The sequence below is a fragment of the Melospiza georgiana genome, chromosome 31 (genome assembly GCF_028018845.1).
Source record: "Melospiza georgiana isolate bMelGeo1 chromosome 31, bMelGeo1.pri, whole genome shotgun sequence".
NCBI classification, from domain to species: domain Eukaryota; kingdom Metazoa; phylum Chordata; class Aves; order Passeriformes; family Passerellidae; genus Melospiza; species Melospiza georgiana.
This window is the reverse complement of record NC_080460.1, coordinates 2685275-2703062: the sequence shown is the minus strand read 5'-3', so window position 1 is coordinate 2703062 and position 17788 is coordinate 2685275. Positions and strand designations below refer to the sequence as shown.

Here is a 17788-nt window from a genome sequence, read left to right as displayed (position 1 = left end):
GGGACACAGCCTGGGCACAAGGACAGTGCCCCAGTGCCAGGCACAGCCCCCAACACCAGGTGGGCACTGGCCCTGATAGATCCAGAGCAAACAAGCCCAGACACAGGGACACAGCCCGGACACACAGACACAGCCCCCCGCCCAGCCTGGGCACAAGGGCACAGCCCCAGCCCTGGCACAGCCCCAGCCCTGGCACAGCCCCAGTGTCACCCCCAGCCCCGCTGCCACAACACACCTGCACACAGTTTAAGAAAAGGTTTACTGATCCATCAGTACTTCTGCCAATATTGCAACAGCTGTGAAAGGCAAACACTGTTACAGTTTAGAAAAAAAACCCCAAATTTATACAATGAAAATATTCATCAAATCTCAACCCCCTCCCCCAGTGGCTGAGGAATGAGCCTGGAGTTCCACATCCAGTATTAGCACCTGCAGCACCAGCAGCAAGCAAGCCAGCCCCTCCAGCCTGAACTCCTGAGTTCCCTGCACAGCTGGACACTGACACTGGGCCCCTACACCAGGACACAGGAAAGGATGCAAGGGGAGGGGTTCAGCCAGCCTGGACTGTGGGGAGCTGCACTCGTGCAGGTTCTGCTGAGCAATGCACGGGGATGCTGAGGAATGCACAGCTCCACTCCTCAGTGTGTGCCAGAAACAGAATTCAGAAATCCGTCCTACACAGTATCTTACAGCTTGTCAAATCAATGTTTTCCTATAAATTATATATAAGAAATCCATAAAGAAACAGTTTTACACTTCACATGTTAATCAGAGAAGGGTGGGAATTGTTATTTTTATTGGCTCAGCATCCACTTTACTGTGCTCACTGTTCCATGGCTGACCTGGCCAACAACAGCACAGACACAGGGGCAGAGCAACCAGCAGGGCTAAAGTCTGGCTACAGCCCCCTCTCCCCAGGATAACCAAGACTTTAACTCAAGGAACACTTTTGCCTTTTGGTTTTCCACAAGGACCAGCACAGGAGATGCTGCCTTGGGTCACTCCTCACTGGGAAGAGGCTCTGTGTATCTCTGCACTCTTACACTGAACTGGAGAGAAATTCCCAACTTGGAGCTGGAGCTTTCCAAAGCCCAACTGCCACACAGAAGGGTTTAAGAACCAGGGACAAACAGCACTGCACTTACAGGACTAAAACTAAACCTCTCTTGGGCTCAGAGCCCCATTTCTTTCAGGAGACAACACAGCTTTACCCCTTCTGCCTTTTCTTGAGGAAAAAAAAAAAGAAAACCCCCGACCAAACAAAAACTAAAAAGTGATCCTCTTGCTTCCAAATCTACTGCAAAGTGGATGCTGACCAGCTAGGTCACCCCTGGGGAGCAGCTGGAGGAAGTTAGTCCTTGTAGTAGATGGCACTGTGGATCTGGCAGCAGAGAAAGGAATGATGCTCTAAAGTAGGAGGTAGGGGAACCTTGGTACAGCGAGTCCACCGGTGAGCTGGCATCTGGGAAAGAAGTTCAGGGAGTTAAAATGGTTAAAACTCCTCCCAAGTCAAACCAGATCTCCCCTACACAAACCTCTCTGCAGTTACCACTTGCTGTGGTGAGCAGTGTGAGCAGAACCTAGAGCTCTCAATTCCAGTTGTCCCAACAAAAAACAAACACTTGTACTATTTGCTTCTTTTCACACAAATATAAATATTTCCCACTCTTTTCTGCATATACTGCCAACAATCTGGATTTAACTCCCCCATCCCAGGGCCTGCAGAGCACCAAACACAAGGGAGCCAGTCCCAGTGTCACCTTTCCAAAAGCTGACAGTAATTTTGGTGGTCTATATTGGATATAATCACCATGAGCCCCTGTTATATTTTCTGAAAAATCTCTTTGCCCAGAACTTTGCTCCTGGGAGGCTGAGAAGCCTCAGGGAAAAAGGAAAACAATAATTATCTGATTTGCTTCTCCTGTGTTTTGCTGCTTTGGAATGTGGTTGGACATTGTGATTGTTTCATTGGCTTCATGTGAATTGTTTCTACTTAATGACCAATCAGTGTCAGGACTCTGGAAGGAGTCACAAGTTTTTAATTAGTATCTTTTAGCCTTTCATAAGTATCCTTTCTCTATTCTTTAGTATAGTTTACTATAGTATTCTTTTATATTTTATTTATATATATAATTATATATATAATTTATATATAATTGTATTTATATATATAATTATATATATTTATAATATATAATATAAATACTATGTATAATATATATCTAACATTTATAATTATTATAATTATATTTTATACATTATATATATTATATACATTAAATATACATGATATAGAATATATAGGATATATTCAACATATAGACCATATAGACCATATAGATTATATATATTCTATTGAGCATATAGAACATATTTATATTTATAATAAATAAAATATTAAATTAGCCTTCTAAAGACATGAAGTCAAATTTATCATTCCTCCCTTTGATGGGTGACTCCAAAAAAAAATACCCAAAAAATGCCACAAGCCCCAGTCCTGCAAACACCCCTCACTTTGTGAGGGCAGCACCAAGAGAGCTGAGAGCCTCCCAGCAGAGCTTTTCAAACCTGCTGGGTGTTTTTACCTGAAAACATCACCAGTAAAGACACCAGCAGGATAACCAGAACTGCAGCCAACTGAAAAACTGACACAAAAAGTCTCTGTATGCTAAAGCACATCCAGAGATAGAGCACATTTTACTGACCTGAGAAGAATTTTGGACATGATATAGCACAAGTTAGCAAATTTATACAATCAAGACTCAAATTTCTCCTAGGTTAAGCAACATCCTGCCCAGTACTGATATTTTTATTTTCAGGAGAGCTGGTTCACACAGGATTTATGTGAACAGTCTTTGATTATGTACAAGGGTGGGATAAACTCTCAGCATGACATTTCTGAGCACAGAAAGATGTTGAGGCTGATCTGAGATAAGGCTAACACATACCTGAGACTCCACAGTTTATCTTCCACTGGTCAAACCTCTGTCTTCATAAATGGTAATTTCAATCTGCACAGAAAAGCTGTTAGGGAAACACACTATAAAGAGACTATGAAAACATACCTAGAAAAAGGCAGAAAAGCATAAAGATGGTGAAATTTTTGATATTTTAGCTGTTTAAAGGCAGGTCCAAGAGCTCCAAAGCAAAGGGAACAGTCTATATGAGATAGCTTATCAGGTAAGAGCACTGCACAGGAACTCAGTGCTGGGTGGGTTTGACTCTTACCCCCCTGATAAATTTTGGGGAAGGCTGTGCACCAAGCAAAAAAAAAAAAAAGTTAATACTGCTAAAAAGTCACCTACCAAACTGAAAATGCTTTTGCTCAAGTGGAATGCTGAAGGTGTATGCACAATGGAAAACACACTGAGGAAAAAGGAGTTGGGGAGGTGACAGCTCTGAGTTATTTGGACAATCACAGAAAATCTTCAGCAGAACCTGAGCTGAGGGTTGCACGTTAACAGACAGCCAGGTCTTGTTGTCACAACATCAATTTCTGTCCTACCAACATGGCCACTTCTTTCCCCAGTGAGAAAACTAGAATTTCTGGAGGTTACTGGAATAGAGGAAGGATCTCAAGTCACCCAGGTTGGGTTCCACACCTTCATGTACCAAACCTTAACACACCAAAGCCTGACTGGGGACCAGAACACAACAAACAGCAACAATCACTGATTCTGTGTCCCAGCATGAGCAGAGGTGCCTCACTGCCACAAACCAGAAGGCACAGAAGGATACAACTCTTAATCCTCTTTCAATGGGGTCTGTCAGCAGAAGGCCCTGAGGAGCGTAGATCTTCTCATTCTGTTCCTGAATGAACTTAGCAATTTTCTTTAGAACCTGGGGATGAAACAGCACAGAAGGCACAGCAAGGCCAAGGTGAGAACTGACACACAACTGCTCTGGTGGCTGCACTGTGCAGGGTTCAGGGTGACCCCCATGGACCCAAACTGAGCAGAACCAGCATGTCTGAGGTACAGAAATACATTACATTACATTATAGAATGATGATAATATAATATAATATAATATAATATAATATAATATAATATAATATAATATAATATAATATAATATAATATAATATAATATAATATAATATAATATAATATAATATAATATAATATAATGTGCCTATATTATATTATGCTATATAATAGTATTATAGAATGCTTATAATATGCTTATAATGCCAATAATTGTATTATAGAATGCTTATATCATAGAATGTTTACATCATATTGCAGAATGTTATGTTATAGAATGCTTATATTACATTATATTACATTATATAATGCTAATTCTATATTATAGAATGCTTATATTATATTATAGAATGTTTATATTATATTATAGAATGCTTATATTATATTATAGAATTATTTTATTATATTATGCTTATACTATATAATAGTATTATAGAATGCTTATATTATATCATAGAATGCTTACATCATATTGCAGAATGTTATGTTATGTTACAGAATGCTTATATTACATTATATTACATTATATTACATTATATTATATAATGCTTATTCTATATTATAGAATGCGTATATTATATTATAGAATGTTTATATTATTAGAATGCTGACATTATATTATAGAATGCTTATATTATATTATGCTATATTAAAACTTCCTGAATAAACCTGGCAATTTTCTTTAGAACTTGGTTTTATATTAATATTATATTATAACTATTTTAATATTATATTATAATATTATAGTAATATCATATTAATATTACATTAATAGTATATTTTATATTTATATTATATCTTCCTGAATGAACTTAGCAATTTTCTTTAGAACCTGGGAATGAAACAGCACAAAAGGCACAGCAAGGCCAAGGTGAGAACTGACACACAACTGCTCTGGAGGCTCCACAGTGACCCCATAAGTCCCAAACTGAGCAGAACCAGCATGTTTGAGGTTTATCTGCACAGAATCTGCCCCAAAACACTGCAAGCCACAGCAAAAACCACGAAGAGGCAAGGATGGAGGGGGAAACAAGCTCCTACCTTTTCATAGTGTGTCTCCATGCACAGGAAGATGGTGTAGGCAGTCAGGCAGGCGAGACAGCCCTCAAGGTAAGATTGGCCCCCAAGTTTTTCAGCTTCTGCATAGAGGTTGTTCAGTGTCCTGACTGTCTCCTCAAACTGCTGCCTGTCAATCTGCAGGGAAAGCAAGAGGTGGTGTCAGGAGAACATTCCAGAACTCAGCAGGACCCTTGGACATCCAGCTCCACACAGGGATCACCTATGCTTTAATATATTATATTATATTTTATTATATTTATACTACACTATACTATATTATACTATACCATATTATATTACATTACATTATATTATATTACAATATATTACATTACATTATATTATATTATATTATATTATATTATATTATATTATATTATATTATATTATAGTATATTATATTATATTATATTATACTATATTATATCATATTATACTATATTATATCATATTATACTATATTATATCATATTATACTATATTATATCATATTACATTATATTATCTTATATTACATTATATTATATTATATTACGTTACATTATATTACATTACATTATATTATACTATACTATATTATACTATACTGTATTATATTATAATATACTATATTAAATTATAATATACTATATTAAATTATAATATACTATATTATATTATAATATACTATAGTATATTATAATATACTATATTATACTATATCATACTATATAATATATATATGATATTATATTATATTCGTATCATATTATAATATAATTATATTATATTCATATCATATTATATTATGCTATACTAAAACTATACTAAAGAAAGAGAAAGGATAAAACAGAAGGCTTAACAAGAATGAATAATTAAAACTCGTGACCGACTCTTCAAGCTGATGGTGATCGGTCATGAAGTAAAAAAAAAAATTCACATTGAACTAATCAAACAATCTCCAGACTACATTCCTAAGCAGCCAAACACAGGAGAAGCAATCAGATAATTATTATTTATATTTTTCCCTGAGGCTTCTCATCTTCCCAGGAGAAGAAATCCTGGTGAAGGGATTTTTCAGAAAATATCACAGTGACACAAAAGCACTCAGAGTAACACGCCCATGCAATTCAACTGGGAAAAAAAACCCGGAATTCGCACACTAAAATGAATGTGTTAAATGGTTAAACTGTATTAAAGTGATTAAAATGAACAGGAGCTGTGGAGGGACACTCCACACCCACAGCGCCTCGGCGTTGCTGCAATGCTGACCAAACACACCTCAGCAGAGGAACGGGGAAGAGAAAAAAAACAACGAGAGAAAGAAAACGGGGTAGCAAGGCGTGTCTGTTTGTCTGTCACCCTCAGATACCACTTCTGATAGCGGTGACCAAAAGGAAAATACTTGGGACAGAATTTGGTACTTGGGACAGCATTTGGTACTTGGGACAGCATTTGTGAGGCCTCCAAGGATTTCAGGAGAGGCCAGTGCTATCACCTGAGAGATAAAGACACAACGAGTACATTCCCCTTTACCGCTGCACACCCGCCGCTTTCCCCGGGACCGAGCACAGCCCGGGGACACTGGGCAGGAACCGATTCCGCCCCGCACCGGAACGGCCCCGGTCAGAGATCGGCACAGGAGCTGCCACCCCGCCCTCAGGGAACCCCCGGAACCGGCCCTGACCGGGCACCGGCGAACGCCCCCCGAGCGCAGGCCCGTGAGGCGCTGCCCGGTGTGCGGCTCCGTGCGCCGCGCCCGCCGCCAACCCCGGCCCGGCCCCGCCTCACCCGGTTCTCCAGCTCGGCCGGGAACTTGCTCTGGAACTGGCAGCGCGTCCCTCCGCTGTAGTCGCGCTGGATGAACACCTTGCCCGACACAGGCGCCTGCTGCGGCCTCATCGCGCCGCCGCCCGCTCCGCTCCGCTCCCGGCCGCTCCTTCCGCCGCCCGCCCCGCGCACTTACGGCTGTCGCAAAAGCGCCGCGGCTCCGCTGAGGGCGGAAGTGCCGCTAGGCCTCACCAGGCGCGCCAGTGCGCAGGCGCAGCCTCGAAGGCCGCAGAACGGCATGAGCGCGCATGCGCAAAAGCATCCGTATTCTATTGGGTGAACCGCTCACCTCAGCTCACGTAACATTCCCCCCTCCGGCAGTACTTGGTACTGCCCAAGCCCTCAGGCTCCGCCGCCTGGCGCTATCCCGGGGCCGGGCGATATCCTGGGACAAGGCGCTGTTCCGGGACAACGCGCTATCCCGGGACAAGGCGCTGTCCCGTGGCCCACAGGCACCGACATCTGGCATCGCTATCCCGGGGCTCGGCGCTTCCCCCCCCCCCCCCCACCGGCCGTACTTGGTACCGCCCGAGCCCTCAGGTCCCAGCACCCGCCGCTGTCCCAGGACCGGGCACTATCCCGGGACAAGGCGCTATCCCGGGACAAGGCGCTATTCCGCGGCCGCCGCTCCCAGCTCGTTCATAATTTCCATGACTTTTCCTAGAAAACGGAGCCGCTGCGAGCAGACCGAGCCGCCCCCGCAGCTCTATCCCCGCTGCTGCACACGGGGGCCGGTGGCGACCCCGTAATCTTTCCCCAGAGCTCCAGGCAGCGGTGCCTGGTGTAAAATAGTTGATAGATCGTTAAGCATGTACTCTCAGTTTGGTTATTATATGGTAAAAGGGGTTCAAAGGGTGGTTGTAAGAAATCCGGTACTCAAGGTACCATAACGCGCCTCAGCAAAGCGCACCACGAGCCAGCCTGGACAGAACTGTAATGGCCAATCAAGGCCTAAAACCTTCATGCAAATGAAGGATCCAAAAAGAAACCAATCCAAAGGGACAAAAAACAGGATAAAAAGGGGCTCCTGACCCTCTGAATTGTGCTGCTCCATCTGGGACATCGGGGATGGAAAAGAAGCCCCAGTGCCGGCGCTGCAGCATCCTCGAGGGAACGCTCCTGCTCTGCCTGGGCCCCCTTGCTTTGGGCCTTTCTTTTTATTATAATAAATGCTGAAAATCACCCTTGCTTTAGGCTTTTCTTTTTCTCATAATAAGTGCTGAAACCACTTTAGTACCAAGAGCCTGTTCCTGTTTTTACCAGCTTGGGGACCCATCCAGGAGGAACCTGGGACCTCACTCAAGTGAAACGAGCCGGCCTGGACAGAACTGTAATGGGTCAATCAAGGCCTAAAACCTTCATGTAAATGAAGGGTCCAAAAAGAAACCAATCCAAAGGGTTGGAAAACTAATCCAAGGGACACTTGTGGCTCTTGAGGACACAGACACTGAAATAGAGTCTTTCAGGCCACCTAATGCAGTAGAGATGCAAGAGGACAAATCAAATTTGGACATGACTTAGATTGGGAGATATACTCACAAAGCCAATTTGTGTCGTTTTATGGGCTTGAAAGATTCTAAGTCAGAGGTCCCTGTGTGGTTTGAATTAGGTTGGGACAGGGGTATTCTGGAAAGCCAGATCTGGAGAAATTTTTATTCAGGGCATTTGAAATTGAGTAGGGGCCAACCAGCATTTCTGTAATAAATAATTATTCACTCTTAAATAAAATATTGTTCTCTCTTAAATAAAGCACTCCAGAACACAAGCTTCCGCGTGACAAAGAAAATGATGAATACCTGAAAATGGATAGATCTATTTGTAGTATTTTTGTAGTACAATATAGCATGTATATAGCAGCAAGAAGCCCTTGGCAGCAGTGAGCTGGTTAATGGCTGCACTCAGTGATCCTTGAGGTCTTTTCCAACCTTGGTGATTGTGTGATTTCTGAGGCTATTTCAGCACAGGGATAAGCCCCTGGCTCCCACTGCTGAGCTCAGCTGCCAGAAAAGTTCCCCGGGAAGTAGCACAATCTTTGTTTGGTCATTAAAGCAGAAAAAAGAGAGAGGGAATCTTAGGAAATGCTTGAAACGATTAGGTGATCTTAACTCTAAGGAGCTAAACAAATGCAAAGCAATTCCCCCCTCAGCCCCTCGTGCTGCTGTAGAATGTAATCTCATTTCTAAACACACAATTACAGAAAATAAAAAGAAAAGAAAAGAATAATTAATTTCTGCTTCCTCATGCAAATCCTCTGACCAATCATTTAGGGATCAGGGGCAATTCAGCTTCTTGTGCAAATTCCAAACTGAAGGCCTGAAAAAAACAAGTGAATGGATTTACTTTTCTAAGAACCAGAATTAACAAAGGTTCCATTTTCCATGGTTATGTGCCTGGCCAGACAGCCCTTGCTGACAAGCTCTCAAAAAACATGTGTTGGCCCGTTGAAAAGGCCCCAGTGTTGACTGACAGACAATTGAAGTGACAAATTGTTTCATTGTACTTGGCAGGGAGAGCGCTGTATTAGATAATTATGGCGAGGAGGGAAGCGACAGGTCACAGGTCAGAAGACACGTCTGACCCTGTTTGCTGAAAGCCCTGAAAGGAGCCCATGCCCTTCAGGGAGAGCAGCATGCTGCTGGGGCTGCTGGGGCTGCTGGGGCTGCTGGGGCTGCTTCTCCTGCCGCTGGGCTCATTAGGAGCAAACCAAGATGGAGTGGGGCCGAGCTGGCTCTGTTCTTGCCCCACTTGTGGCTCTCAGAATGGGTGTGTGGCTCCCAAGATGGTTCTGTGGCTCCCAGGATGGGTGTGCAGCTCCAGGATGGGCTCCCAGTTCGGATGTGTGGCTCCCAGGATGAGCTCCCAGTTCGGATGTGTGGCTCCCAGGATGGGTTTGTGGCTCCCAGGATGGGTGTGTGACTCCTAGGATGGGTGTGCAGCTCCAAGGATGGGTGTGCAGCTCCAGGATGGGCTCCCAGGGCAATTGTGTGGCTCCTAGGATGGGTGTGTGGCTCTCAGGGTGTGCTCCCAGGACAATTGTGTGGCTCGAGGATGGCTATGTGGCTCCCAGGACAATTGTGTGCCTCCCACTTTGGATATGTGGCTCCCAGGATGGGTGTGCAGCCCAGTATGGGCTCCCAGGATGGGTGTGTGGCTCCCATGATGGTTCTGTGGCTCCCAGGATGGGTTCCCAGGACAGTTCTGTGGCTCCCAAGGATGGTTGTGTGGCTCCCAGGACAATTGTGTGGCTCCCAAGGATGGTTGTGTGGCTCCCAGGATGGATGTGCAGCTCCCAGGACAATTATGTGGCTCCCAGAAAAGTTTTGTGGCTCCCAGGATGGGTGTGCAGCCCAGGATGGGCTCCCAGGATGGGTGTGTGGCTTGTAGAATGGGCTCCCAGGACAGTTCTGTGGCTCCCAGGATGTGTTCATGGCTCCCAGGATGGGCTCCCAGGATGAGTGTGCAGCTCCCAGGATGGGTGTGTGGCTCCCAGGATGGGTGTGTGCCTCTCAGAACGGGTGTGTGGCTCTTGGATGGGTTCCCAGAATGGATGTGTGGCTCCAGGATGGGCTCCCAGGACACGTGTGTGGCTCCCAGGACAATTATGTGGATGGATGTGTGGCTCCCAGTTTGGATGTTGGGCTACCAGGATGAGTGTGTGGCTCCCAGGATGGGCTCCCAGCACAGATGTGTGGCTCCTAGGATGGGTGCATGGCTCCCAGGATGGTTTGTGGCTCCCAGGATGGGCTCCCAGGATGGCTATGTGATTCACAGGATGGGTTTGTGGCTCCCAGGATGGACGTGCAGCTCCAGGATGGGCTCCCAGTTTGAATGTGTGGCTCCCAGGATGGTTGTGTGCCTCTCAGGACAATTGTGTGGCTCCCAAGATGGTTGTGTGCCTCTCAGGACAATTGTGTGGCTCCCAAGGTGGGTGTGCAGCTCCCAGGATGGATATGTGGCTCTCAAGATGGGTTTGTGGCTCCCAGGATGGTTGTGTGCATCTCAGGACAATTGTGCGACTCCCAGGATGGATGTGGGGCTCCCAGTTTGGATGTGTGGCTCCCAGGACAATTGTGTGGCTCCCAGGATGGGTGTGCAGCTCCCAGGATGGGTGTGTGGCTCCAGGATGGGCTCCCAGATTGGATGTGTGGCTCCAGGATGGGTGTGCAGCTCCCAGGATGGGCTCCCAGGATGGGTGTGTGGCTCCAGGATGGGTGTGCAGCTCCCAGGATGGATGTGCAGCTCCAGGATGGGCTCCCAGGACAGTTCTGTGGCTCCCAGTTTGGATGTGTGGCTCCCAGGATGGGTGTGCAGCTCCCAGGATGGGCTCCCAGGATGGGTGTGTGGCTCCAGGATGGGTGTGCAGCTCCCAGGATGGATGTGCAGCTCCAGGATGGGCTCCCAGGACAGTTCTGTGGCTCCCAGTTTGGATGTGTGGCTCCCAGGATGGGTGTGCAGTTCCCAGGATGGATGTGTGACTCCAGGATGGGTGTGCAGCTCCCAGGATGAGCTCCCAGGATGGGTGTGCGGCTCCCAGGAGAATTGTGTGGCTTCCAGGATAGGTGTGTGGCTCCCCAGCAGCACCCACCACCCCTTAATAAATAAAAATAACAAATAAATAATAAACAAACCCACCACCCCTTATTAATAAAATGGCTCCAGGGGCCTGGAGCTTGGGCAGCTGCCTTCACTGCCACCTTTGGGAACACCTCAGCTGTCCTTGTTCTGAACTGGCAGGAAAAAGCACCAAGAAAAGGCCCTGAATTCTGTCCCAGGCACTTGGGCACAGGCACCTTCCTCGCAGGATCAGCCCAGCCCTGCTGGGGCCTGGGTTTTTTTTTTTTTTCAGGCTACAACTAATAGTTATTGCAGCTTCTCTCCTGCCACAGAAATAAAATATGGCGTGGAATCACAGCACAGCTACTCCATTGAGAGCAATGCTACACTGAGTAATAGCAATAATTCAAAACAGATGAGCCAGAGGCTGGAGCACTATGGGCTCAGTATCCCAGTCTGCCCTGACCCCTGGAATTCGCTGAAAGTTACCTTGAGACTCGCCAGAACTCTTTTGTAACTTCTGTGAGGGTTATTTATTGCAAAGTCATAAATATTTGCTATGGATTTTCTCCATCAATCTACAAAATGAATTAGGTTAGAACAAAAATGTATGTACTTGGATTTTGGGCATGTGTTTCCCAGGCAGGGGAGAAAGCGTTGGATCTCCATTGTGTAGAAGACAGGCTGCTGCAGAGCTTTGGGCTCTGCTGCCTGCACTAATTAATTCCCTTCCACAAACAAAAAAGTTTAAAATGCACAGTACAGTGGAGAAAGGGGGAAGGGAGGAAAGAGATTCTTCTTGAAATCTGTTTTAAAATCTTTCATAAAATTATTTATGGGGGAAAGGAAAATTCTGCTTCCCTCTCCTCCCTCCCAGACACCCTGCCAGTCCATTAAAAGCCTGAAACTGAGAGGCAGCACGTTGTGCCCCAGGGAATCAGCCTGAAGTCAAAGTTTACCTCAGGAGCCAGCACTGGCAGCTGGGTGTGGGCATGGAAGGAGAGTGCCCAGGCTCCTCTCTCTTTCCATCCCAAGGCAAAATTGTCTTGGGGCAAAGCCACCCCATTTTCTCGCTGTTAAAAAGAGGAGGGAGAGCAGGACTTGCCTTGCCTTGCAGGCATTTCTCTTAACAAGTTTTTATTCAAAAAGCACTTAAACCAGACCTTGACTCTGAGGATACTGCAGAAGAATTTGAGCACAGGTGGATGCTGTACCTGGTGGTGAGGGGTGACAATGAAAAGCGGGGGAAGTTCTTCCCCCAGAGGTTGGTCAGGCACTGAACAGGCTCCCCAGAGCAGTGGTCCCAAGCCTGCCAGAGCTCAAGGGTTTGGACAACACTCTCAGCCACAGGATGGGTTCCTCAGGCACATCAGCAGGGCCAGGAGTTGGACTTTGATGATATTTGTGGGTCCCTTCTAATGAAGCCTCCAGGATGCTGCACCTTTTCAAAGCACAGGACCTGGCAGCCTGTGTGTGCAGAGAGCAATTCACACACAGAAATCCACACACAGCCAGAGAACCCTGCACTCCTCTGGCTGCTCACCCTGCCACCAACAGCTCCTGAAAAGGTCTGCATGAATGAGCTGATCCAGCTTTGTTTCTGCTCCCATGCTCTGCCCTTTACCCTTTGGCCTTTGCCCAGCTCTGTGGCCACAAGAGCAAGGGTCTGGCCACAGATGACTGCACAGCTGCCCAGATGTTCATTGTGCATGGCACAAAGAGCCACGCTGGGGGCTCACCAGCAGCAGCTCCTGCTGCTCCTCACCCCAGCCACTGCCATGCTTCATGGAATACCAAAACTGCATTTTTCCCTGGGAGCTGGGGCTGTTTATCCTGGAGAAGAGGAGGCTCAGAGGTGCCCTTATTGCTCTCTACAATTTCCTGAAGGGAGGTTGGAGACAGGTGGGGTTGGTCTCTGACAGAACCAGAGGATGCAGCCTCAAGCTATAGCAGGGAAGGTATCACAGAATCACAGAATCACAGAATCCCAGAATCACAGAATCTCAGAATCCCAGAATCCCAGAATCACAGAATTTCAGAATCCCAGAATCGCAGAATCCCAGAATCACAGAAACACAGAATCGCAGAATCCCAGAAACACAGAATCACAGAATCTCAGAATCACAGAATCCCCGAATCACAGAATCTCAGAATCCCCGAATCCCAGAATCCCAGAATCACAGAATCCCAGAATTACAGAATCTCAGAATCCCCAAATCCCAGAATCCCAGAATGATGAGGTTGGAAGAGACCTCTGAGATCATCGAGTCCAACCTGTGCCCTGACACCTCACCCAGACCATAGCACCCAGTGCCATGTCCAGGCTTTGTTTAAACACATCCAGAGATGGTGATTCCACCACCTCCCTGGGAAGAGCATTCCAGTGCTTTATTATTCTTTTGGTGAAAAATTTCTTCCTAATATCCAACCTGTACCTTCCCTGACATAGCTGGAGACTGTGACCTCTGGTTCTGTCAGTGCTGCCCAGTGGAAGAGGCCAGCAGGTTGGATATTAGGAAAATTTTTTTCACCAAAAAAATAATAAAGTACTGGAATGCTCTTCCCAGGGAGGTGGTGGAATCACCATCTCTGGATGGGTTTAAAAAAAGCCTGGACATCAGAGTAGCAGGAAAAGCTGAGACAGGGAGCAAGGCAGGAGGAGCTTTTTGCTCAGTCAATGATTTACCAGATGTGTACACTGTACTAAAGACTTGTAAACACACTTTAATGGCCAGCTGTAAATCCAGGCAGTAGCAGTGCCAGCTCCATCTCCATCGGATGTGTCTTAAGAACAGCAGAGGAAGGGCTCTGAATCACTTTGTGGCAAGCTCTGTCAGCTCTGCATGTAAATAAAAGAACCAATGTCCTCAGGTCAAAAATTATTTGCGTGACATGAAAGGTTTTATGACCAGCAGCTCCTCCTTTGCTGGGTTCCCTGCAATCTTCCACAGAGGGCATCTCCAGAATGTTGGGTTTCTGTCCCAGTGCCCCAAGTGCGTGGCTGTGTTTTCACTGACTGTGCTGGAAGTCTCTTTTGTTAATCACTGAAGCACAGCGTCATTAGTGAGAAGTGCAGAGTGTACACAAAGAGGAACTTGCCAAATTACTAATAAGCAGAAACTCCATCCATCTTAATGAGACAGGGTTAAGAAAATAGCAACCCAGGATATACACAATGGAGCCTTTCCAATCTGCTTATTTACTCCTGTTAGAAAGCAGTTCTGAACTCCATCTCTGCTCCAGCTTGGAGACTATCACATGCTTTCCAAACCACAGGTATCTTATGCTCTTGAAAATCATTTAGCACGAGAAGGATAAATAAATAAGTGGACAGAAGGATAAATAAATAAATGGCTCAAAATTATAGAGGGAAGCGAGCAGATAGAATTGCTGAAGAGCAATAAGCATGAGGAGATGTTTCCTCGTGGTGGGCTCCTGTTCCCTTCCTTTGGGGTCCCAACATTCTCAGGTAGCACGGGGCCACTCTTGGGCCAAAACCTCCATCAGCCCAGCCCAGCATTGTGATTTACACCTCCCCAGTGACTTGCAGCACTTCCCCAGGTTACTCTGGCAAGCCAGAAGGGGTTTGCACCCACACCAAGGTGCCTGCACACCTGTGCTCCCCAGCACATTTTTCTTTTGTTGGGTAAGGAATGGCGTGCAGCGCCTTTCACATGTGCAGCTCGGCTGCTGCTGTTTTATTGAACACCAGCACTTGCTGTATGTTATTCAGGCAAACTTTATATGTGCCACAGACCCTCGCAGCAGCCTGCACCTGGTCCAGGGCAAAGCTGAGCCTTGTGGAGAAGAATGTGCTGTAATGCAGCAAGTTATTACAGGATAAATATTTATAAGGCCCTGTAAACATTTGCCATCGGTTCCCTCCTGGGACTCGGGGCAGACGGTCAAGAGTTTCACCAGTGCTGAAGGCATTTGCTCTTGCAGTCCTTTATATGTTAGCTAGTAAATCTGTTGTTGGTCATGTGTAGTTATAGCATTTATTGGTGCTAATTTCACACAAACAGGAGACATCAGCTGGAATTGTTGTGTGCCTTGATCCTTGCCAGTCTTTGGTGAAGGTGTCTCCTGCAGCCCCAGGGGCACGGGGCGCCTGGCTGAGGCATCAGAGTGGGTCCCCACAGCTGCAAAACCTCCCTGTGCAGGAGGTTTTCATGGGGGTTGTCCTTATCATGGGGTGAGGGAGTGCTCCTGGCTGCATCAGTGTTATTGGACTCTCGGAGCAATCTGCTGAGAAAACCAGAAAACAAAATGGCAAAACCAGCACCCTCCCCAGGGACTGACCCTGGCGGGTCTTGCTGGGCTGAGGGGGGTCTAACCTAAAGCAAATATTCCCTGGGGGTGTCCAGGAGCTGTCCTGCTGCAGGGCTGGCATGGTGGGGCTCTCCATGCAGGGACATGGTAGGTGGGCTGCCTCTGCTGGTGCATCCCGTCTGACAATGCGGGCATCCCTGTCCCTGAGTCTGCCTCATCTCCCCCATCCCTGCTGCCTCTGCTGGGGCTGAGATGGGGCTAAGGCAGTGGTGGGAAACTGGAGAAGAAATGCCAGGGCAGGCAAGGCCGTGACTCCTCCATGCCCTCAAGTGCAGCAGTAAAACAAAGAGCCCTGGGCAACAGCGCTGGTTGCATGGGAGTCTTTGGGGGCTCCACTTTGCTGCTCATGCACGAAAGCCAGTCACTTGGCAAAAATCAGCTCAGTTAGCAGGCTTTGTTCATAAAGAGCCAGGGCCTGAATGGACTCAGGGCTAATATATTCTATTATCCCATCCGTGCCTGCCCGTTTCCCCAGGGCAGCATGCAGGGAAAGGCAAATTCCAGCACCAGGTGCCCAGGGTGGGCAGGGAGGATGGGACAGGTGGGACAACACCGCTGCCAGCAGCACTGGGACATGTCCCACATGTCCCCCTGGCACCTGCCCTGTCAGCCCTGAGCCCAGGACATGGAACAGAGCGGGATGTGAGCTGCAGATGAGGGCAGAGCGCCTGGTCCTGCACAGGCTGCTGGGATGAACAATGGAGCCAGAAATAGGCACGGTTAATTGGGCTGGGCTTTTCACAGGGCACGAGAGGTCTTGGGACAGGCAGAATGGTGTGTGGTGCAAAGGGGCTCGTTATTCAACAAGAAAATGTTAGCTCCCTGTGGGAAAGGCAGCAATAAACGGCTATGACATTAGAGACAAGGCAGAGATTTAAGAAGCACTGGGCTACATAATTATGGAGGGAAATGGCTGCACAGGCTTCACTCAGAAAAATCCATGTGCAGTTTGGAAGAGGTCTGTTGGAAGAGCAGCACTTCTTGGGCAGCTGCTTTCTAAGAGGTCTTATATCATGGATTAAGCAATTTAGTGGCCTAGACTAGAGTTGGCATTTTCATTTGGTTTAGGTTTTTTTTCCTCCTTCCCCGTGATTTCTTACATTTTTTAAATAAAAAAAATGGTTTGCCAGCAATTGTATTTGCTGCTCAATTGTATTTCAATTTAAAATTCACTCTTGATTTCCCATTCAGGCGCTGTTGTCATCAATGTGGACGTCAGCCACAGAAGAGAGGAGGCAGCCAGCAAAGACCTTCCCTGAGCCAAGTTCAGGAACTGTCCAGGCCATGCATGTGGTCGGATTTAGCAGCCAAGGCGTGCTGAACTGTGAGTTTTCCTGCTTGGATCAAGAGCTGGGAACTGTGGCAGGCTCAGCAGCTACTGTTGAGTGAAACCCAACAAGGATGCTCCAGGACAGCCATCCCTGGGGTGACCACCACAGCACATTTACCTGGTGCCATGTGGCAATTGCTGACCTGCAGATAACTAGAGATAACTGCAGGTAACTGGAATCCTGACTGTAGTTTTGTTGCAGTGTTACTGCTGTTGCCTTTGGAGAGCTCTCCAATTTTTGGACAAGAGTTTCCCAAGAGCTCACCTTGCCTGCCTGTGATATTCCAATTCCATCCATCCTGGAACAGAAGGATCACAGCGCTGCCAAAGTCAAACGCACCCATTGCTGCTCTGCAAACAGAGAGGCTCTGAGACTTTCCCATGATTTTGCCATGGAAAATGAAGTGGCACTGGCACAGTTTGGTTCCCAACTGGAGACTTGTGCCCATGGATGTCACACCTGGGTGCAAATCACGATGCCTGAATTACACTTGTTTCCTGGGACACAGCACTATTTCCTAAATTCTCAAAATTGGATGTTTCAGTGTTCCTAAACTACTTTTGGTAAAAGCAGATTCTGTCAGGATTTCTCAAGGAATGAGAAGTCCATTTTTTGCAGCTGTTTCTTGGTACGAGCAGTGATCAGAGCTTTGCCATCATTTCCTGGGCTCCAAGTAGCAGGAGAGAGCCTGCTCCATCCAAAAATGCCTCTTTCGCT

At 46.6% G+C, this 17788-nt stretch overlaps 1 protein-coding gene across 1 annotated transcript; it reads right to left on the bottom strand.

Moving 5' to 3' along the window:
- Positions 1–241: 241 nt before the first annotated feature.
- Positions 242–7009, bottom strand: GOLGA7 (golgin A7). The gene is made up of 5 exons (XM_058042420.1): positions 6816–7009; positions 5028–5180; positions 3739–3840; positions 2949–3011; positions 242–1462 (listed from the first exon to the last, which is right to left on the bottom strand). The coding sequence occupies exons 1-4, from the start codon at positions 6924–6926 to the stop codon at positions 2964–2966; spliced, it is 414 nt and encodes a 137-aa protein (XP_057898403.1). The 5' UTR covers positions 6927–7009; the 3' UTR covers positions 242–1462; positions 2949–2963.
- Between the last annotated feature and the right edge of the window lie 10779 nt (positions 7010–17788).

Excerpts from the sequence above, each read along its gene's own strand:
- GOLGA7 (XM_058042420.1), bottom strand. The coding sequence starts at position 6,926 with ATGAGGCCGCAGCAGGCGCCTGTGTCGGGCAAGGTGTTCATCCAGCGC. Across the intron at positions 5,181-6,815 it reads CGGCCGAGCTGGAGAACCGG|ATTGACAGGCAGCAGTTTGA; the intron begins GTGAGGCGGGGC and ends CTTTCCCTGCAG. Across the intron at positions 3,841-5,027 it reads TGGAGACACACTATGAAAAG|GTTCTAAAGAAAATTGCTAA; the intron begins GTAGGAGCTTGT and ends TTTCATCCCCAG.